The 22243-nt window shown below is 39.6% G+C and overlaps 2 protein-coding genes across 5 annotated transcripts; both read right to left on the bottom strand.

Annotated features, from left to right (window-relative positions):
- Nucleotides 1–3869: 3869 nt before the first annotated feature.
- LOC135589156 (protein XRI1-like) lies at nt 3870–5332 on the bottom strand. The gene is made up of 5 exons (XM_065081454.1): nt 5192–5332; nt 4944–5098; nt 4778–4859; nt 4488–4682; nt 3870–4402 (listed from the first exon to the last, which is right to left on the bottom strand). The coding sequence occupies exons 1-5, from the start codon at nt 5298–5300 to the stop codon at nt 4113–4115; spliced, it is 831 nt and encodes a 276-aa protein (XP_064937526.1). The 5' UTR covers nt 5301–5332; the 3' UTR covers nt 3870–4112.
- An 11978-nt stretch (nt 5333–17310) lies between these two features.
- On the bottom strand, nt 17311–21326 carry LOC135588082 (heavy metal-associated isoprenylated plant protein 39-like). Of its 4 annotated transcripts, none has more exons than XM_065080024.1 (7): nt 21186–21326; nt 19751–21082; nt 19620–19682; nt 18975–19244; nt 18182–18442; nt 17961–18036; nt 17311–17878 (listed from the first exon to the last, which is right to left on the bottom strand). In XM_065080024.1, the coding sequence occupies exons 5-7, from the start codon at nt 18197–18199 to the stop codon at nt 17583–17585; spliced, it is 390 nt and encodes a 129-aa protein (XP_064936096.1). In that variant the 5' UTR covers nt 18200–18442; nt 18975–19244; nt 19620–19682; nt 19751–21082; nt 21186–21326; the 3' UTR covers nt 17311–17582. The 4 variants fall into 4 exon arrangements, with proteins under 4 accessions (XP_064936096.1, XP_064936097.1, XP_064936095.1 ...); XM_065080025.1 differs by having other exon boundaries at nt 19620–19665; XM_065080023.1 differs by having other exon boundaries at nt 19620–21082.
- Between the last annotated feature and the right edge of the window lie 917 nt (nt 21327–22243).

The following is a 22243-nucleotide window of genomic DNA, read 5'->3' as shown; positions in this document are numbered from 1 at the left end:
AGACTCTGCAGTCCACACACCACGTAGCATTGGCAACACAAAGCGATCGACACCAATAGACCATAAGAACCATTCATAAGGATCGCCCACCCCATTTTATTTTGTTTTCTTTTTCTCGTGCGCCACAAAAATTATATCACCTATTAATGCGAACTTTATCACTTGCCACCTCTCATTCAAAATCAAATAATTCAAATTTCAAAACTTTAATTTTTTAAATTATGAGTCAAACCTAATATTTTCAATATCGAGATTAGGATATTCCTCTTACTCGTAAAGGTTTAAATTTTGAGTTCCTATCTTTTTCGATACTATGAGATGGTTCATTCATCGACATCTATCCCTAATGGTGCGATTCATCTTTATTCAATCAAATCGTAGTCTAACTAGGTTTTCTTTTTTTTATTCATTCATATCAAATTTTTATCCACTTAGCTCTGATACATGTTAGAAATTTTATAATGCTAAGTCTGAGTCAAATAAATCAAGATTAACATATATTAGATAAAAGTCAATATTGTGATCATGAGTTGAACCCAACAAAATTATACTCATTTAATGTTAAAAGAAAATATAATTTCGATCAATCAAAATTTTAGGATAAAAGTCTTGTTTAGACATTTGAATTGATTAATGAATTATTACATAAGTAATAGATCTTACGTCCGAGTCTTTCATCATTTAACACAATAAAAATATTTTTTTATTTTATAAAAAAATTTAGGAGAAAAAATTTTGATTTTCTGACACAAACTAATTATTTGGGTAGATAGATTCTCATATAGTTTAAACTCTAGCACATTATTGATACATTGAAAATATTCATCAAGAAATTAGAAGTTGAATATTAATAATATATAAATAGGGAGGTAAGAGAACATCTTTCCTAATCTCTTAGTCACCCTTGGATATCTAGAATGTTCGCCGTTGGAACAAGAAGACGTCTATTATGGAGAATAGATGCACTCATATATCCAATTAATGAAGTCTCTAAGGAAATCAATAATCTTAAGCATCTCAGCCATTGAATCTCGAGAAAGCGTCTGGGTAGGTCATAATAATTTATAGACAAAATAAGACTATGCTATGTCCTCAATATTTTTTTTTGATCTATCGAATAGATATAGATTGTTCACAAGAGATAATCTTACTTAATTCTTCTTACATATTATTTAAGACATTCTTGACTATAATACTATTTAATCATCAAATAAAACATATATCGACGGAGAGGTTAATAACACTTTTAAACACTCAAGCAGAATAAAACTCTCCAGAGCAAGCATTTGGATGACTTCTTAATCTTCATTACATATCACAATCTCATATGATATAGTATATTTGGCATCGCCCACGTAGACCCAAACAAGCAGACACGATGATACAAATGTAAAACCTCAAGTATAATATGGCGCGTAGCACACACATGACGGGCAACCGCTTGTCACCCCCTCCGTACGAACGACATCATCATGATACAACCATCTCGAAAAGCTTGAGGCAGCGTCATGCGGCGCCGATCCGTGCAGGTCGATCAACGCTCGTACAAAAGCTTAAGTCGGTCGCCCAAGGAGCCGACCGTAGTAAATTGACCCTGTACGATCAATTTATCCTCGCAGATATAAAAGTTAACCCTCCCTAATCATGAGGGGGGGCATTTCGAACTCTCAACTCTCTTATATATACTATTGACTTGAGCTTCAGAATTGTCGAGTTAGAAAATCTCCCTCCCGACCTCAACGTGTACAGGAGCCCAACAGTGGAGAAGCAGGCCACTCGCTAAGAGAGAAGATTATGCTCGAACTCGACCCGACCTAACCCGACACTTGCCCTCACCACTCGAGCATCCACGTGGGCGACCTTGTACATCGAGGACTAGATCAAGTCATGCTGACACCTCGACCACGACATAAAGATTCATGAACATCGTATATTCGCAACAAGAAAACACATCTCGATTTCCATCCATAATAGTCTCTTCATGCAAATTCCTTTTCGACCATCGAAAGCATAACTCATGATTGATGGGCCTATGCATTGTTCGAGAGATTGATCTCCAGTATAAACTATATCAATATGTTATTAACATCCGATATATCATAACAGTGATTGAACTCTCTGAGGCATCTTCCTTCTTCCTTCATCCTTCACCCTTACCACCACCAAACCTTTATTTCCCTACAGAGAACAAACAAGCAAACCAAATCACTGTGGCTTGCTTTTTCCTTGCTCCACGAAATCGCACAAGAGACGGAAGATGTAGGGCAGCATGTGCATGGGGAGCTCCGTTCAAGCTCCTGGCTTCTCTGATAGCCATGCACATGCCCAGCTTCCACTCGCACACCTGTACATGGACTTCCACATTTCGACTGGAGACACCCATGGCAGAGGCGCTGCGGCAGTTATACAAGCAGAGGAGGACAGAGCCTAGTTCCAGCTTCGCTCTTCTTGTGAGGAAACATGAATGAGGAATCTAGTAACGCTAATGGGGGAAGAAAAGAGGGCCTCCGCTGGAGCCTCGTCTGCCCTCCTGTCTGCCTACGTCTGTGGCCACATGAGCTCCACCCGCTTACTAGAATCCATGGCGTGTACTGGCACGCACTACGAGAGGCCTCTAATTATGAAGCCGGTTCACGCCCGTTGCATGGCCACCACCCCCTTCCCCCCCGGACAGAGGCGAGCTGCACCTCTCTCTCCCATAATGGATCCCATGCCCGTCGCCTTCTTCTGGCCTTTTGGGTGGCAGTGTGTACATGCAGACAGCTGATGGCTTTGGTTCTTCTTTCCCCGCCTCCATATCGTGTCAAATCTTCACAAAAAACCATCCGCAAAGTGAATGGGATTGTTTCAATAGTCTCGAAAAGGACAGTTGATTGGTCTACAGTATGGAGTACTCATCACTTATCATTCAAACCAGAAGCTAAAGTTCGAGTTAAGCCATTCCAGTAGACTAAGATGGAAACAGAACCTGTCGTTGGCAAAGAACATAACTTATTTGAAGTAACGAAAAAGTCGAAGGAATTCATGTGCAATCCGAGTATAATTAAGGGAAAAGCACCGCAGCTTATAATTAGTGGGCGATGAAGACACGACTCGAGGGTTGTGACTTTACTGTGGAAGACGAGTCATCACTGAATCTATCAAATCGGCAACAGAGTGATGATCACCAGCTGCAGCCCCAGTGGGGCCATTCCAATCCACGCGATGTGGGGTCGGTGCTCCGCAATCATTTCTTCTCATGAGGGTAGCCAACACCTTTCGACACATCCTGCGTTGGAGGACATGTGGACAAGCTCTCATTCCGGTCTCAAATGGCTAGTGGGGGAAGGTGAAGCACCATTTATTATCGTGTCCAGGAAAATTTTGTTCAAACCAGCTTGACTTCGGGGAGGACGACAGGATGCAACTTTTGATATCGACTCGCTTCCCCACCACCTGCCTGCTTTCTATTCACTATTTGTTGTGGCATGTTTTGTCTCTGTGTTCTCACCTGCCAATTGAGTCCATCCTGATCCATAATTTAGTAGGGTTTAGTTGAATTCATGAGTTGTTTCTTCAACATGCATTTGAATTATATGGGTTAGGCACTTGTGTTCTTCCAGCTGGCCTTCGTACTCTTCCTTTGAAACATATATATCAGATTCAGATGCTGAGTTGTCTTTGCTTCTTCCGGAGGTCTCGTCCGGCAGTGTTTCTAATTGTTACTCTCTCTCTCTCTCTCTCTCTCTCTCTCTCTCTCTCTCTCTGTGTTTCGTTTTATTCTCTCTTTTTTCTTCGTAGAAGCTGAATCACCCAACAGTATGCACTTCAATGGCTTTTGCACGTTCTCTCACACTAGATCACGTTGTTCTTCGGTCAAACAAGGGCCCGCTGATCTATTCACTAGATCACCACTTGAAGCTTGCATGCAGAATACTTCCGTTCCATCGTATTGTGGAAGGAGAAGCTAATTACGTTCCTAAACATTATGCTAAGACGTATCTGAAACTTCCATTCTCTCAAAGTATTAGAACAAAAATGATCTCGAGAGGTAATCACAGAGACTCCCTTGCACTACATATGTACAATTATTATGAGGAATGCATGCAGTGGCAGCAGATACATCATCATCTTCATCCCTTGGTTCTTATGATTGTTATGGTGCCCCTCCCACGTGTTTGGATCCGTGTGAGGCTGACGACCACCTTACCGGAGAGGCCAGGGCCGTCCGGCGACACACGGGGGCCCTGCGCGTACTCCCCCACCGGGTGGCGCACAGGCCGCCTGGGACGCATGAGAATCCTCGCGTTGATGTCGTCAAGCGTCACGTCGCCCTCCGCTCCCCCGGGCTTCACCACAGCAAAAGGGTACACCACGCTCATCTTCGCCTTCGTCGTCTTACTGCAGTGTCTTCTCTCGCATTCTGTCATGCCCACAAGAATTAGACTCTGTCAAAAGAGTGTGCTGCGTGCATGTTCTTGGTTCATACACATGTATGATTCAATTACCTCTCAAAGTAAGCGTTTTTGCTTTATAGCTACAAGGTTTCGTGTCTCTTGATGACTGAGGAGGATCTTTTCCATGTAGTTCATTGGAGTTGTGTGGCTCTTCGTAGGAGGTGGAAGAGGAGAGAAGTGGCTCTTGTGGGTGCTGCAGACCGGTGACTTCTGTGTTGGCCTTCAGCAGCACGTTGAAAGAGTCATCTGTGTGAACATGGAGCAATTAAAGGAGTTCTTCTAGTAGAATTATTACCATTAACCTATAATTCTTTGCCAAAGCAAGACATAATTCTCACTACCTGGGATGATGACATTATCCTGTAGCATGTAGCTCAGATCATGCAAGGAGGGATCGCCATGGCAGCTTGAGTCCCAAAAACCCTACAAATGGAGAAGGCAGAAGGAGAGAGTTAGGCAAAACTCAACTCAGCGTTAAGCTCCATATATAATTCGAGTCTTAATTACTTGAAGATTCTGGAGGCCTTCGTTGGTCGTCGAATCATGAACGGGGGACGAAGCTGTCAGCCGCCGCCGCTTGCACCGGTCGCTCCACTCGGCCACCGCGTCTTGCAAGTAACCGGTGGAGGCCTGCGACGACACTGGCGACTCCATCTCCATGGCTATCGATGATCACCAAAGCAAACATCAGTGCCGTTGAGCTCAAAACCATGCCAGTGTTTGCAGAAACCAAAGAAGAGAAGGGTAGTGACTACCACTCAAAGGCACGAGTTGTTCGTGGAGATCTCCAGCTCCAAAGGTGTGTGGATCCCAATCCCAGGAGGGTTGGTAAGGGAATAGAAAATGGGTGTCCATGGCCATCATATCTCAAGAACAAGTCTGCTGCTGCTGCTGCTGCTCTTTCTCTCTCTGCAAGGAGGAGGAGGGAGGCGGTGGTGGTGTTAAATAGGAGGCTTTTGGGAAAAGGGGCAGCCAAGTTGGATGATTAGAAGCAGTCAGTCAATGGAAGAGGGAAGGTAAAAAGGTGAAAGAAATATAATATTCAAAGTGAGGAACCAAAAGAAAAGTTGTCTCTTTCTCGTGATTCGTTATGTTGATCTTTTTTTTTCTTTCTTTCTTTCTTTTTTTTATTCTTCTTTTAATCTTGTGGAAAATCCTTTTGGGGGGTAACTTTCTGCTGCTCAATCTTGTGAACTAATTAATTGTGTTGCAAACTTTTCTGGGTGGCACACTAAATTATGATCGAATTCCCAAGCTATATACTTTTATGATCTTATAAATATAATATATATATATATAATATTATTATTCATATTGGTAAAATATGAGGAAACATGATGAGATGGTGGGATTACAATGATTGGAGTAGTAAGAGATATACTATCCATGATTAATTATATTTCAAGAATAACAAATTAACATCTTCCTCGCCTAATTAGATAGTTGAGAGATTTTACCGATTATGAATTCTCGATTTAAAAATTTTTTTTGTTCTAATCTTTTACTGAAGTGCTAGATTTGTTCTATTGTCATGATATTTAGATTAGTCTAATTCGAATTAGACTCACATGTATAAGAAGTATGGTATAACCGAAGGCTCAAATACTTCCTCGATAATTGAGATCGACTTGATCGATTATTCCATATGTGACTTATACAAAGATTTGAATCAGATGAATTTTTCGATATGATTCCTCTTATACGTAAATTAGTACCCGACAAAAGAGGAATAATTTTAATAAGTAATAATTGACTTCAATTATCATGATTTGAATAGTTTTTAATAACAAATAAGTAGGAAAAAAAATCTATGATACAAGTGGAATATTCCCATAGCCTATCATTTTTGGGATACAAACATAATTTTTTAGAATATTCCCATAGCCTATCATTTTTCTCTTAGTATATCATTTTTGGGGTATAAAATATACTATTTTCTTGAATGGCTATTTTGGATTGGCATCCGCTTGGCTTACCTTAAAATATTTTAAGGTAATAGAAACTATAAATAAAATATTCAAGTATTCTAAATTTAATTAAATTTATGACTTTTTACGTATATCAATGATAATAAAATATTCATATAATAGATCTTAAAAATTTTCTTGCTATCGTTGTTATTGTTTAATAAAAAAATAATGATATAGTTCATCCTAAACAGTTGAAGGATTACAATTTGTTATAATTATTGCTATAAAAAGGTTAAGAGAAATATTTTATACACCTCTTTTGCCAAACACATAATTTAAAGTTAAGTTGAACTTCGTACATATCTGAATAGACGGAGCTAATTATTGATGGCAACAAACGTCAACGCACCAACTTAGATATGACATTAAAAATTTATATTTTATTTAGAAAGAGAAAGACATTAGGACCAACAATAGATATATGATATATGTTAAGATTGCCGATGGAAATGAATCGATAAGTCCAAGTTTGATAGGAGTTGAGAAACGAAACGAGAGGAACTCTATCGATGAGGAGCTTTTGACCTCATGAGGTAGTATCATGCTCTCAAACATGCATAAAAAAAACTAATATTGAGTGTTCCTGATTTGATCTATTCGATACCCAGATTAACATAGCAATGATCGCTAGTTTGAAGTAATAATAAGCAACATGATAGATTTGGCGTAATAATTACTAAAGTGAGACAGATCCAAACAATTTTTTTTTTTGACATCCAAGTTATTGATGACATACACAAAAAAATGAGATTCTATAATTGAACGAAAAAAAAAAAGATCTTACCTTACCTATTCTCCAATTAATGACATACATACATATTCACCAAAGCATTTATAAATAAAATAATAATTTAACTTTGTAGAAAGCACCACAAGATTATCATATTATGGTTTTCAAGATTTCTTTTGTTCGAAAGTTTCGTCTTAGCAATGCTATAATGGACAAAGGCATTTTGTATTAATATAATTATAATGCACGAAATTAATTCACCAATACAATCATGTTAAAGTTAGCATGTATGAATGGATTAAGAATATATTAAAACCAACTTAATTAATAAAATAAGAAATAATAATATTTGTGACATCGAATCCCTATGAACTTTTTATATGGCATATGATAAAAGGGGTATCCATTAGAAGTTCGAAAATAGCATACTTATTGGTTCGTATATAAAATAGAGTATATGACCCTCAAAATGTGTATGCTTTGCACATTATCTGATTGGTATCCGTCCAATAAATTTAAGTTAATTGTTGTTAACTATGGTACTTTTAGTGCTTTCATTATAAACATTAAAGGGAGAAATATAAAATTACCGTATATAGAAATATATGAAATATATTTGAAGGAAATCAACAACAAAACTATAGTATTTATCTATGTTTTTGAATTTTTATAGAAATATTTAGGTTGAATATAGGTTTAAAAGTGTAAGTATGAATATATATGTAAGATGAACGTTTGAAACATTAGGAGATAACTTCATCAAACTCAAATTGAATCATGGTTATTGTGAAATTGATTTGGTTTCAAGTCAATTGTATTCGACCAATTTGATTTATTAATAATATATTTTTAATTGTCTGACATATCAGATGTTCAGAGTGGAGATTTCAGAAGTAGAAAATATGTTTGTGTATTTGAATTATTCAAGAGAATTGTATACTTAGAGATTTTTATAAAGATCTCGAATAATCATTGGAGTTAAGTGGGCAGTTAATTTGTGAGGTAGTAATGCAGAATCACATATCGTTATTGGATCATGAGGGCATTTATCGAGATCGTCCAGCATTATGGTTATCGCACATAGGCTCACCCGAATAAGGTGAGGAAGTCTCGATTAATGCATTTAGATAATTGAATATCCAAGATGAAGCTTACCTTAATAAGATGAGAAAGTCTCGACCAGTGATGATGTCAATGAACGAATAATATTGGATCGACATGTTGAACTAACAAGATGAGCGGTAATATATCAAATTATCTATTTGTTAAATCCAATAATTATAATAAGATTAGTTAAATAATTTTTTTGATCATGACGAACATAGTTTCATTCAAATGTAAGATATATGCGATTCAATTATCATCCTGGAATAAAAAATATGAGATAAATCTAGTTAGTTCTAACATGAATTCATTCAAGCCGGTGATCCTAAAATTATCGTTACTATCCTAAAATTATATTAAATGATATGCAGGATGCCAAATGGAAAATCAAAATTACATGACTAAATGTAAAAGGTCAGGCAATCATTTTCAATCATCATCATCATAATCGAACCAAGATGTTGATTAGAATTAAGATTAGTGTTCCATAGAATGATTTGAATTGGCATGTACAAATTGAACCCAAAAGCTAAAGCTAGGGTTTAGATAACCCATCCATGATGGAAGATATAGAAGAATAAAGCCACAAAGGTCTCCTCCATAAGACAAAAGTACAAATGCTTCGGCTGCACATACACACCTACTACCACAATATGTGCTGCAGCTACTGATCTCACTTTATTCCCTCTACTGCAAATTTTTTTTATGTACAAAATAAAAGGAGTATAAAGACAAACCTTTTTGGATTTTATGGTACCAATTCATTATTTTTACCTTTATCTTTTTATCTTTTCTTTATTCTTTTTTATTTTAGGGGGGGTTAGGAAGATTAATAAAAATTCTTGTCAAAGGTGACATAGCAAGACAAGTAGGACAACTGTAGAGTTACATAGGAAGGCATTTACCCATTAGATGGTGGTGGATTATTGGGTGTATGCTGCATTGGGAATGAAGGTAGAAAGTTATGAAAGGTTGACATCAAGTTGGATACCCACTAAAGGTGACCACAGTTCATTGGTAGGTAGCTCAGTATGGAACTTAGTGGAGTATGGATCATTCATACATCATAGCTCAACTAGTGAAACATCATGTTTCATTCTTGTCTCACTCTACCCTCTTGTCTGAATCTGACAAGTATGTATGTGGGTCTTGTTTTGGAGTACATACATGTACTTGAATGAGAACTCCAATGGGTCCAATTCAACTCACTCAATGTCTATTTTGATCAACCCAACACCGCCCTTTTTTAAAAATTAAATACAAATAATTTTCTACTATGTTAAAAATATTTTATATTTTTGATAAATTATTCATATTCAGGAAAAACCATATGATCGATTCTTGACTTGACCTTAGTTGATGTATTCACCAAACAGGTCCATGGATTCATAAGAAAGTGATTTGCCGCAACCATGGTTCATCCATGGAAATGCTGATGTCACCATCGTGTCAGCATTCTATTGGTCACTGAACCAGGGGACCAAATGAAGAGCCGTCAAGCAGACCGCCACCGGGAGGTCCCTCTTGCGTGCGTGGTGTCTCGACCGAAATATAGTATCGGTTGGTGAGAGAGATTCCACGTCATCGAGAAAAGTATTCGACGGGCGCTTTTGGCAGAATCTAATCGGACCGACCAGATGATCCAAATCTTGAATCGGGTGGGGCCCTGCTGACCTCACGTGATCTCAGCCGTTCAATCCCAGGATCTTGTCGGGCTACCCTCAGTAGCCATCGGACGGCAGCAACGATCAGGTCCGGTCTGTACCCATCGACTTTGGGCCGTCCATATGGTGGTCCCCGTCGTGGGTCCCGCAAAGCCCTCGCTTCCCTTCTCTTTCCCTGAACCGGTCTGATCTGACCGGTTGATGTGACGTGGGACGGACCCTCCACGCCCGGCGACCGAGTTCCAGCGTACCCGCGTGCCCGGGCTACTGTCCACCGCAGGATCACGATCGTACAGTGGAGAAAGCATCGTGGGGGCCGCCGGAGAGTCTCGTCATCTCACGAGCCGTTGGAGAGGAGCGGCGGTGGGGAGCTACCCTTTCGGCTTTGGCGCTCGGCTCGCTTGCCGCCATGGGAAGATGCCTCGCGATTCGTGCGGTGCGGCGGGCGCGGGTTTCCACGGTCAGAAGTGGAGCCGCTTAGCCCTTTATTTTATTCCTCTGTTCTTTGGCGGCAGCCGCTTAGCCCACTGAATTCGTCGTCGTCGTCCTCTTTTTACTAAATGGGTTTGGCGTGGGTGTATGGCTCTCAGGATCGACGCTTATCGACGAACTGAAGAAAGCATGTTGGACGCACGAATTTTAAAGACGGTCCGATGGATACAGAAGAAGAAAGGATGCTACATGGTGGTAGCAGCAGGAACTGCACCAGAGAAGGAAGTTGTCCACCATGAACGCAATGGGGGTGGGGGTGGGGGGGGCAACTTAGGGGAGAAAAGGGCGACACAATCATCTCAAATGAACTGTCAGAAGGATCCAAGCTGAGCCGCGAGAGACAAAAAGCCTTTTGCCTCCTGGTCGTTTAAACCCCTTCGAGACCTTCAAACCAAGCAAAAGATCGAAAGAGGAACAAGCGTAGCGGTGAAGGCTCAGGAAAGCAGTACCCTTTTGCGTTTGCGACGTCATTTCGGGGTGTCTCTCCCTCCCCCCCCCCCCAACCCCCTTTGCATACCTTTCACCGAACACCTAGCGGGACAACAAAACAACGAGCTTAACAGGTTTCTTTTGACAAATTAGCTCAGTGTTCGAGCCTGGGAAAAAGGATACTTGCATTGATATGGTGCTAGGAATGGAGATCACAACATGTTGGCTATAATGCCATGTTACTTCAAAGATCATACGTGTTGAATTAATTGAATTGGGCCAAGACTCCAAAATTTGCACAGAGATTACAGAAAGCAAATCTAACCAAAGATTTCTACGTCAGCTCTCACATCATCTTGTTGGATACAAGGAAGACTTGTGTTCTTCTCTTTGGGGCTTCAGTCTTCTTATGTAGTGGAGGAACCCCTTCCTTCCTTGAGCCCATCGGAGCCTGGAAGAGTTATGGGTTGGGTGGGTTATACTGTGGACATGGCTGAGCTGACAAAGTTGGCATAGATTGGTTGCCTTATCCCACTCTCGCCCATTAATATATTAAACGAAAATTAATATTAAATAAATATAAAAAATTAAAAAAAATATTTCCTTAAATGAAGGGCTGATCTCCTCTTATTTAAGTGGTGAGATTTTTTTCCTTCATTCTTCACTAGGCCAAGCTCGAGAGGAACAAAGAGTTGGATTCTGTTGAGGAGAAATACGTTTTCGTACCTTTCTTGAAAATAATTTTTTTTTTATTTTGATTCCTTAAACGTTAAAATTTTTATAGTTTGGAAATATTTATCGATCCTTTTAATTTTAAAATATTTATTGTTGAATTAAAATATATTATATAAAGTTTTTAATATATTTTTTTATCCCTTTTAAAGGTTTTTTATTTTAGATTTAAAACTATATAGAATACATGAAATCTGATTTTCATATTTGGATTAAGAATGTTATTTTCTCATATTTGTTTATCTTTTAATTTTATCTATATTAAAATATGTTATAAGTAGTTAAAAAAATATTTCTTAGTCCTTTAAAATTTAAAATTTTCGTTGTTAGATTAAAATATATTATCTAATTTTTTTTATTAAAATTTTATTATTTGATTAGATTATGTTAAAATTATTCATGTTATATGTAGTAGTGGAGAGAGGATTTTCCTAATTTTCCTATATCGTTAGGTAGAGATTTTTTTGAGTTAATATTATTCAATAATTTTTTTTTTACTTATGAATAAATTGATAGAAAAGATGCGATCAATAACGCGCATGAAAAAGCATGGGTCCCACATCCGACTAGAAAATATTCATCAGCGAAATGCATTGTCACGCCAAGTTGACTCCACATGGTTATTACGTTATATTTCGTTTTAGCACGTCATGTCGTTCATCATTGTCTTAGTAGCGAAGTAGAATCCGATCAGATACGAAGTGCCCGATGATGCTCAGCCTCACGTTTTATTTCCAAAAATAAATAAATAAATAAATAAATGCTAGAATAATATCCAAATTGTTTGGAGCTTTTAAATGCATGCCATGATCCATTAAGTCTGGAAAGCTTTGGGCATCATTTGAATCGAACAAATTCTACAAAGAGATGCACGTAGCAAGTGATGATACGAAATCAACGATCAATTAAAATGAATTCTACATGATATGAAACAGCGTCAGATAAAAGAGAAAACGATAACAAGAAGAACTCAATCAGACAAGAACAAGAACACCACCATCGGAGGCTGCCATGGTGGGACTTCAAGCCTTCCGACGCCACCAGCGGAGGCACGGCAGAAACAGCGATCTCAGGATGCCCTTCAAAACACCCCCTCGCCTAAACTTCGCCGGTGGACGTGCGGGCCCCGCCATGGAGAAGAAGCGAAGCCGAGGAAGGATGAACTGATGGCAGCGGAAGGATGAATTGATGGCAGCGGAAATTTATACTGTATCGAGCGAGCTAAGCGTCGATCCCACGCGTTTGCCCACTTCGACAAAGCGATATCACTTCCATCGAAGCTGAAGGATGAGTTGATGTCGACATGAAAATTTTACTTCTTAGCAATCTACGCGGTTTTATATCGATCCTTAAGGATTTCTACGTGACTTTTCATTTCGATAACACGAGTAGATAAGCTGTAGAGTCAAACCTCAAGGATGTGTCAGTGCTCTAATAGAAAGATTTCCTTTGGCTTTCTTTTGGATTTACTTGAATTCAATCGAGTCATGAGCGACCTTGATAGCTTGACTAATATATCCCGGCAGCGGAACAAAATTAGGTTGACTGATAGCTTCTTTCTCTTTCTTCTCGTGTTTGCACCACCTTCATTCATGCTCTGTTCTTTCTCGCTTCACTTTGCTTCAGTCGCTATCTTCCGACTCGAAAGAACAAGTGCAGGCGAACCCAATTTCTTAGTTTGTGTCAAATTGCTAATAAATAATGAGTAAAGTAAAGAAAATTACTCCTGTAGGCACCAAAATTATCATTAGTAGAGTCCATATTCACACTGCCCTGCCGTAGCGTATGGTTTGTGCGAGGCGAACGCGTGGGCCCGCCGTGGACCGCGGGGACGTCCGCGGGGCCCGCCACGGATGGTGAGGGAATCGGCCGTCCTGGCGACGCTGACGTACGCGGCCAGCGCGTCATCGAGTCCAGAGAAAACCGCGTCATCCGCTTCCCAGGCGGGTCAGTGCACCGGATGGTGACGCGAAAGGCGACATCACTCGTGGGGAGAGGATGGATTACACCGAGTTAATAAATTTTATTTTCTTATTTTTTTATTCTTTACATTAAATGACATGACGTTCGCATATGAAAAGGAATCTGAACTTTATTATTTATATAATAATACACTAAGCAATTGGATATGAGATGATTTTTATTTTTCGAAATCTATGGAGGAAAAATAGGATGGGTTTAAACCCATACAACATATCTCAATTTGTTGAACTTTCACAAAATTTTAGTAGGTTTTATTACAATATATCATTCATCATAAAACAGCAGAGTTCCATACACTCACAAAATAGCAGAGTTCCATACCTTCATTCCATTAACCCGGAGAAGACTCAGGTATCTGCTTCCCGCCGCCATTTGATACCATGGAGTGGAGGCTGCAGGAAGATCTCCTTTGTTTCCCCTTCTGCGTCTCCTTCCCTCTCGGTGGATTCCCCGGAGAATAATAGTCAACGTTCTTGGCGTTGCGGGGCTCAGATGGGAAGAAACAGGGGAGGAGACTCTTGATCATCCGCAGCAGCACCTCACCCCTTTGTGGTACGTACCGGGGATGGCGACTCCTTAATGACATCAGACTTGACTTACCACCTTCGAAAAGAGAAGATTAGGTTTGAGAGGAGGGAACTCGAATGCAACTTGAAACTCAATCTGTTGTCTACCTCTTCGAAGCTGAAGAGGAAGCAGAGTGAGCTGCTGTCGTTCCAAGTGTCTCCTCCATGGGAAGATATAAGTTGCATAATGGAGAGGGAATATATGCCGTCTTCCCGAGTCGAACTATTCTGTCGGTTTAGTGGGATCTGCAGCATCGTCGCCGGCTGAACAAGATCCAGAGTCGGCTCCTTTCTCAGTATTGTTTCCAGAAAAGACTCTCTGCATAGATTTGGACGGGACTGACCAAGTGATGCAGGAATAAACTGGGAACGAATGAGAACAGGGGATTTAATGTTGTTCTATGAACCAAATAGTATCACCACACCATCTATATTTATGGTTTTCAAGTTACCTAGTAGATAGAGAAATAAAATTTCACTAATTCTTTTATTTGGAGTGTATTGTAGCTGTCGATCAAACTCCTCTTTCTTCGATTGGAACGTGGATTTAGAGTCGATCCAATTTTTTTTATTTCATGATTGGTGTCGAAAAATATTATATCTTCATGAAATCTTAAGGTTCCAATTACAGAATATCATTACGCCAACCCATCATCCCCACGCCAACCCATCATCCCCACAAAGGAGTTAACTTTGAAGATAAAGATTAAATCACCCCCCACTCGACAGTAATACGAGGGAGATAATTGGATAGAGATCTAGTATCTAATAGAATAAGATATATTAGGGTTGGGGCTTCCTAGTTGCCACCTCTTATTCTCATCTCCCCTTCTCCTCCTTAGATAACATGCCTAAAGATTTGAGGGGCATCGTTACAACCCTGCTGTGTAGATCACCGATAAAGTGGAGGACGCTTGACCTCCTTTATCCTTTCTTACCGATATATAGAGATTCAGGGATATATGTTCTCCTTAGGTAAAATACATCTATCTCACACGTGAACACATTTATGAAAAATTTAAGATTTTATTTTATGTTCTTTCGTTGTGCATGTGATGTCGCCTTTAGATTTCCCTACACCCGAGGCATGTGAGTTAAGAAATATGACTTATGCCAAGATTTTTACTACACCGGAGGCTTTAAGCCGAATATGCCCGAAACACGTGAGTTAAAAAATCTGACTCATGGCAAGATTTCCACTACAATTGAGGCTTCGGGTTGAATGTGCCCCAAGTATGTGAGTCGAAAAATTTGACTCATGCTAAGATTCTACTAGCGGAGGCTTCGAGTCAAATGAACCTAAGGTGTGTAAGTCGGAAAATCCGAACCATACTAAGATATCCTCTATGGCGGAAGCATAAACTTGATGTACTAGATATCCAAATCGATATAACTCGAGACATGCATTCAAAAGAAGAACAATTGATAGAGAATATTCTAACATCAATCATGACTCGCTAGTTGGCCATCACAAAGGAGTTGATGTGGGGGACAAAAGCCAAATCAACCCCCACTCAACAACAACATGAGGGAGGTAACGACCTATCGACACCCATAGACAATAGTCCACGGGAGACCGTTCAAGCTAATCCTTTCGGTCGCCTACGATAATGGTCCTCAAGTGGTCGATCAGATCTCCTCCCCCCTTGGTCAGCCTTTATAAGTGACAGGCTGTAGGGGGTCATTTGGACTAGTGCTCATGTGGACAAATGACAAGAACTTCGAAGGCATTGAGGTCGTTACAAATGGTCTCCTCAGCCTCCCAGATATAAAGCCGAACCCTGACACCTACCCAAGGGTCATTTCTCTATCACTATATGTCGTTCACCCCCACAGCTCCACAATAATAACTTGAGTGTTAGAGGGGTTGGATCGAAAAATCTCCCCCTCCCCTCAATGTTGATATTAGTGTAGGACCCCTAAGGTGACTAGAGCGCCCACCTCGGACCAATCTTGAGATCACCTTAAAAAGCTAGAGACTCCTCTAAAGCCACCTCCGAGCCACCACGGATACCTCAGTGTCGCGTCAGTCACCCTGTCAGATCACTACAAGGGCGACCTATACAACTTCATGCCTAATGGTATGAAGACCACAACAGTTTCAAACCTTGTATAACTACATAGGAGCATCCCCAACAAATTCCCTTTGATTCTAATGTTAGTCTAGGAAATGAGATATCGATAAGTGCTAAGTCTTCCGAAGCTAAATGCTTAAAAACCCTAAGAATTTTTTAATATCTTAAGAAACACACTTGAGGTATCTTTTATAGTTTGAATTCAGGATCATTATACTCAAGATATGCATTGATATCGAGAACGACTACGTGTTTCTTTCGATCCTAGCGGAATCATACATGCCAAACTTGAAAATTGTGCACTAGCTTTGACATGTTGGTAACGTCTAAGCATTTCCGCGTGGAGAGAATTATATTTGTTTTGTTTCCAGAAGGTTTAAGTTCACATTTGTGCTTCTTTGCAATCTCTTTCCTTCCCATTGTTTCTGCACTCCGCAGGAAGAAACAACCTATGTTGACTTGCAAGCACTCTATCACTCTGTCGCCCCAGCTCCGTGCGTCTTCCTCGAAATCATGCTCCTGCTCAGTGTGCTTGCAACCGAGTGCCCATCTCAACTGGGTGATCGAGCAACCGTCACGAAGGAGCACCGAAGAAGCTGCAGAGAAAACTTCCACAGAATCATAGAACCCACTTCGTTTTCGTTGCCCACCTATAAGTATATTAGCAATAGGCGAGAAAGAGAGAGAAAAAGCGGGATCCCCGAGGCCGTAATCTCCTACCGATGGCAGTCCGCAGTCATGGAGAAGGAGAGAAGCCGAGTCCAATCCCCAGACCGGGCCACCATCCGCGGTATATACCAAATAGGGGGCAGGTACTGAAGAGGATCGTCAAGTGCCTCGTGGGCTTCTTAGTACCGTCGACTGCACCAAAGGCGAGGTCAGCTCCCTTGTCGGTCCTCCGTCACCAGGGAGAAGACAAGGGAAAGGCTGCTCACTGATTAATCTTCCCATTTCAGGCGATACAGTGATCTACCTCATGCATGCAGATCCAGCGAAATGTGTTTAGCTTACTGCTCTACAGCCTTTCTTGTCTCTTAATATAGGTCGTCTCCTTCGCCTCGAATCAGAAAAAGTCCTCGAATCGATGGCATGATGCGGTTTGTGTGACTAAAGAAGCAACGAAGACTACTGGATGTATCACTCGGGAGCTTTGGATTTGAATGAACAGGTGATACAGACAACTATTTTACGTATGCTACAAAACAGATTTATTTTGCTGTTCTTTGAATCTTTTCTTGCCCCCTTACGCAATATGGTAGTACAAAACTTATTTAATCGACTCCCAATCGGCTCATTTAACATACAAGCTGAGCAAAGTATTTATTCCAACGACGAGTACTCCTTTTAGACATGTTAGCGCTTGGGAGTCAGCCGAAGGCAAGAGGGATATATTTTTGATTTCTACACCGTATCCAAAGAATTGTCTGTAAGCTTCAATTGGCTTATGAGGAGGATGAGCCCTCTAGTATTCTTGTTATGGCGCCGTAAGCTCGGCGATCTGTTCATTAACAGCTCTTTTCTTCTCCGCCTCTCCCTTCTTTGCTTCGTCCTTCCTCTTCCCGGTTCATTTGCCAGGCCGATGACGAGTATTTTGGTGTGCCAGCATTTCCTCAACTTGGACACCACAATAACGGGGTCAAAGAACCCAATTACAGTGAGCTTCTTCTGCTCCATGTCCGCTGATACTGAAGCAACCTCTGTTAGGATACAGAAAAATACATGGTTCAGAAGTCGGGTTGGACACACGGAAAAGAGTGGTGAAGCTAACTGTGGCTTTACTTTCAATACTGCAAACTGCTTTCATTGCCTTGATCTTATCCTCGTCACACTGGAGTCCCACTCTCACCACAATTCTCTGCCATCAGACCAAGGAATGAAACTACAAGCTTCAGACAAAAAGAAGAGAAGCGGAGAGCGAGGTAGAGAGAAGGAACTGGCAATTGCATCGTGAAACTTTTTTCCCGATACTAATAAGTTGGAGAATTAGAACTGGAACTCACCTTCATGTCCGCGGCCATCTTTTAGCCCTCTCCGCCGAGTGTTGAGACGAGGAACGAGGCGTGGGATGAGGTGTTGCTAGAGACGGAAATTTATCATAAATATAATAGAGGGTCTTAGGAAGTTGCGAGGAAGCCGTGCGGAAGCTGCTACGAATCCTTCGTCGTTTTCTGGAATCCGAGTTTGAAAGGTCAGTTGCCACGCGGTTTCGGATGGACGTCGTCAACTCCGATGTGACACTTTCGTTGCAATCCAAATCAAATCTAGTAAATAGGATAAAAAGAAAATTATATAAAATTACATCGAAAATGATAAAGAGTATTTTTCTTATATAAGTTAAGGATACTGATGATAGCTTTCTGATAAATCAAAAGAATCATAGGAATTAATTTGAAATATGATCATATAAAATTATCGATCGTCACGAAGATATACGCTCAATCACCATATTGTGATTGTAGTATAATCATCCACGTCGGTATCAAGAGCTACTAGCTAACGTTAAATGTGTCTAGTTAAAAATTCATAAATCAGGTATTTAAATTAAGAAATTTAAAATCAGATGAGATTCTTGGTCAAGAAAATTGAAAGCCTATTGTTATTTTGTCATATCTTAATTTCTATATATGATCAGACCTAATTACTTTTTGGATTTGCAAAAGCAAGCATGTAGCAATGAATCATTCAAAACCCTAAGGTTTAGTGATGCACTCATTTCACAGGAATTCAGATAGGAAACATATGCAAAATCGATCATCTTAAAGATAATAAAAACACGAAATCAGGTTTGGGTACCTGACTCGGACTCGGCCGAATTGGAATCTAAGTTCGGTTCGGTTCTCTCTCACCGGCAGTGGGTCGAACCAATACAGCGTTCTAGAACCATCCATGCTTTCGCATGCATACCGACCATATTCTGGAAATCGGATTGGCTGACACCAACGTCGACTGATCGGGTGACGTCACGTCGCTATCACCAGTCCGAGTTCGCCACGTCGCCAAACAGACCCGAATGCTGTCCTACCCTGAACTGTCGATCAAGCGGCACTCTAGATTTACCTTCGACTGTTCACCACCATCAAAAAATAATATTAATAGGAAATACTTAATCGTTAATCATGTATACTGGTTTCAGAATACATAGGCGAATTTAAGAGAAGATAAGAGTTAATAATGTTAAATGTGGGTTTTAACGATGAGAATAGACTGTAGCAATGCCTTTGAGTCGTCCACCAAATAATTTTAGTTGCTCGTAATATTATAAATGTAACATCTTAATTAGTTTCACATCGAAAACGGATGAAATTAAGATTGAATTATAAAGATTTAATAAATATATAATTTTAATTTTAATTTTAATATTTTGATCAATAATTTAAGTTAAATAAAATTCACAGATTATTTAACCCATACAATAAATCTGAGACTCTACTTGCTTACCTCGTATCATTACTGTGGTAGCTTTCCTTCATCCACGCCTCTCGTTCTTGAAGAAGATGTCAGCTGACATGAAGGTAAGTTCCAATTCTAATACATTAAAATAGAAAGTTTGCTGCTACAGGAACAATTACCAGTTCCTCGTGTTCTTTTCCTTGGATCTCTAACAGTTGTTTTCCTCGGTGTGATTGCAGAAGGTTGTGGTGAAAGTGGACGTCCACGATAACAAGGACAAGAAGGTGGCAATGAGAGCAGTTTCCAGCCTTCAAGGTGATCAATCAGACCTCTTTCTCTTTGTGTCTCGTAATCTTCCTCTTCGTGATTTTGTATCCATGGACACGAAGAACGAGAAGCTGACTGTAATTGGGATCGTTGACCCCATGAGTGTGGTGGGCAAGCTGTGAGGAAACACTGGTGCGCCGAGATGGTCGGGCCGGCAACAGATCCGGAGAAGGAGAACGGGAGAAGAAAAAAGAAGCTGATGCCATGACCACGTACTATTACGTGCAGAGTGCCGAGGACAACCCCAGTGCTTGATTCTCATGTTTTCAGCTTCCTCAAATGCACAGATACATTGAGGAGTCTTCGGTTGAACGTTTTTTCTTCTCTTCCTCAAATGGGATTGGTGACAAAATGTATTATACTTCACTTTTAGGTGATGATTGGTTGGAGGAAGACAATAATAAAGGCTTGACTCAACTACAAATTTGACTTTATAAGTGATAAACAATCATCTTGGACATCATTTCCGACATCAAACTACTTTTATGACAATTTAATTTCTATACTATTTTAGACTATTTTCGTGATGTAATCAAGTGGCCAATTGGACTGCTAAAAAAAGCTATGATTGATAGTTGATTCCATGTCTAAGTGTGAAGGCAGCTGGTTGACCAACTAAAATAAGACCAAGAAATTGCAATTTGACTATTTAAGTTGAACTGGTCAAAGTCATGCGAAGATATGGTTTGACCAAATATGCCTGAAGGAGGTGCGATGTGGTCTCACGACACCCACTCGATAATTAGTTCCTTCTCAGAAATCCTCAATTCTCTGCCATCAATGAGACTTGCTGGGATTTTTTCTTCTCAATTCCCACAAAAAAGGAAAAATAAATCATTGATGAAAGAAAATAAACAATCAATTACCTCAATAATTCATAAAAACAAAGGAAATTATACTCCTCACTCCACTCACAATCTCATCTCCCAACCTCTTCGATCTCTTAATTCTAATTTACGAAACACTATATCTCAACTGGCTCATTTCCATGGATATCAAATCGATCCCAGCTATGATATAAAATCACGTTAAAGTTCATGCACGAAAACATAACTTACGTGGTTCGAAGGTCAAGAAAAGAATGGCGAGGCGAACAAAGCTTTTACCTTGATGGCTGAAAACTACTCTCGTTACCTTCTTCCCTCATCCTTGTCATCGTGGAGCTCCACCTTCAACACATCCGACTACAACCAGATCAAGTAATATTATTTGGAGAGAGTGAGTGAGAGAGAGAGATGATAAGAATTACTACTGTGAAACTACAACTTGGAACGTTAGCACTCTTACATGAGGAGCGAGATGAAGAACAAGGCATGGGAGACTGATTTGAGCCAAGCATGTAAGAGTCTCAGATTTATAATGATACTGCGAGCATCCAAGTCTTCCTTTACGAGTCAAGAAGGTGAGAGGAGCTATTGGCCACTTGACTAGTCTAAGCTTTCAAGTCCTAATTTTGTGCCAATGACGAGCTTAGACTAGTCAACGGTGCTATAATCTCACCATTACCGATACATATTTAATCTAATCTTTCATTGACTTGATAGTAACGCGCTAACAACAACAATCCTCACATCTTGCGTTGTTCGCGTATCATTTTAGCATAAAATATTTTTCCGTATACATCTTAATTCAGTATTAATATAGTGCAAAAATATTATATTATAGTATTTTTAAGTACCAAACATAGTATTTTATCAAATTTATATTAAAATACTATGTTATAATATACTTGTATTGCGTTATAATATATTATTATTATTATTAAAAATACGATAACATAGTGTAAAAATATTATAGTTGGATTGACTGACCTAATGGAACGGTCATAGAAAAATGAAAGAAAAAGAAGATCCATCAAGTGAAGGAAAAAAAAAGAAAAATTCGTCCATACGCAAATGTATGGCTGATAGACGTCCAAATTCACAATCAAGGTGTCAAAATCAAATACCAATAGTTTCCAAAGTGAGACAAAGAGGAAAAGTACACAGAAGACCGGAGAAAAGTCAAAATTAATTAGCTTATTATGGTTGAGAGTAATAATTTCATGAAATGTCTCACATAATCATAATCAATAGAATTAATTATTTGTATCCAAATAAGGATTAAGGAAATCCAGTTGTAGGTTAAAATTATTACAAATCAACTACGGACTCATTTGGCTATGGTTTCCAAAAGGGAATTCGTTTCATTAAGATTTCACATAATTCCTTCATGTACTTTAAAGAAACTTGGACAAGATGTGAAAAACAAGATTAACATATATAAGATTGATCATCAAATCAATTCCAAAACATAAAATTATTAAGTTGTGAGTCGAATCCAATACATGTCATCAGTTTTCACTC

The sequence above is a fragment of the Musa acuminata genome, chromosome BXJ1-8 (assembly GCF_036884655.1).
Source record: "Musa acuminata AAA Group cultivar baxijiao chromosome BXJ1-8, Cavendish_Baxijiao_AAA, whole genome shotgun sequence".
Lineage (NCBI taxonomy): Eukaryota > Viridiplantae > Streptophyta > Magnoliopsida > Zingiberales > Musaceae > Musa > Musa acuminata.
The sequence above is the reverse complement of the archived record's forward strand: the minus strand, read 5'-3'. Positions and strand labels throughout refer to the sequence as shown.

Bases quoted from the DNA above. Each gene is read 5' to 3' on its own strand.
- LOC135589156 (XM_065081454.1), bottom strand. From the start codon at position 5,300: ATGATGGCCATGGACACCCATTTTCTATTCCCTTACCAACCCTCCTGG. The intron at 5,099-5,191 runs GTAGTCACTACC...GATCATCGATAG, and splicing joins ACAACTCGTGCCTTTGAGTG to CCATGGAGATGGAGTCGCCA. The intron at 4,860-4,943 runs GTAATTAAGACT...CTCCATTTGTAG, and splicing joins AAGGCCTCCAGAATCTTCAA to GGTTTTTGGGACTCAAGCTG.
- LOC135588082 (XM_065080023.1), bottom strand. The intron at 17,879-17,960 runs GTAAAGCCACAG...GTATCCTAACAG, and splicing joins AGCAGTTTGCAGTATTGAAA to AGGTTGCTTCAGTATCAGCG.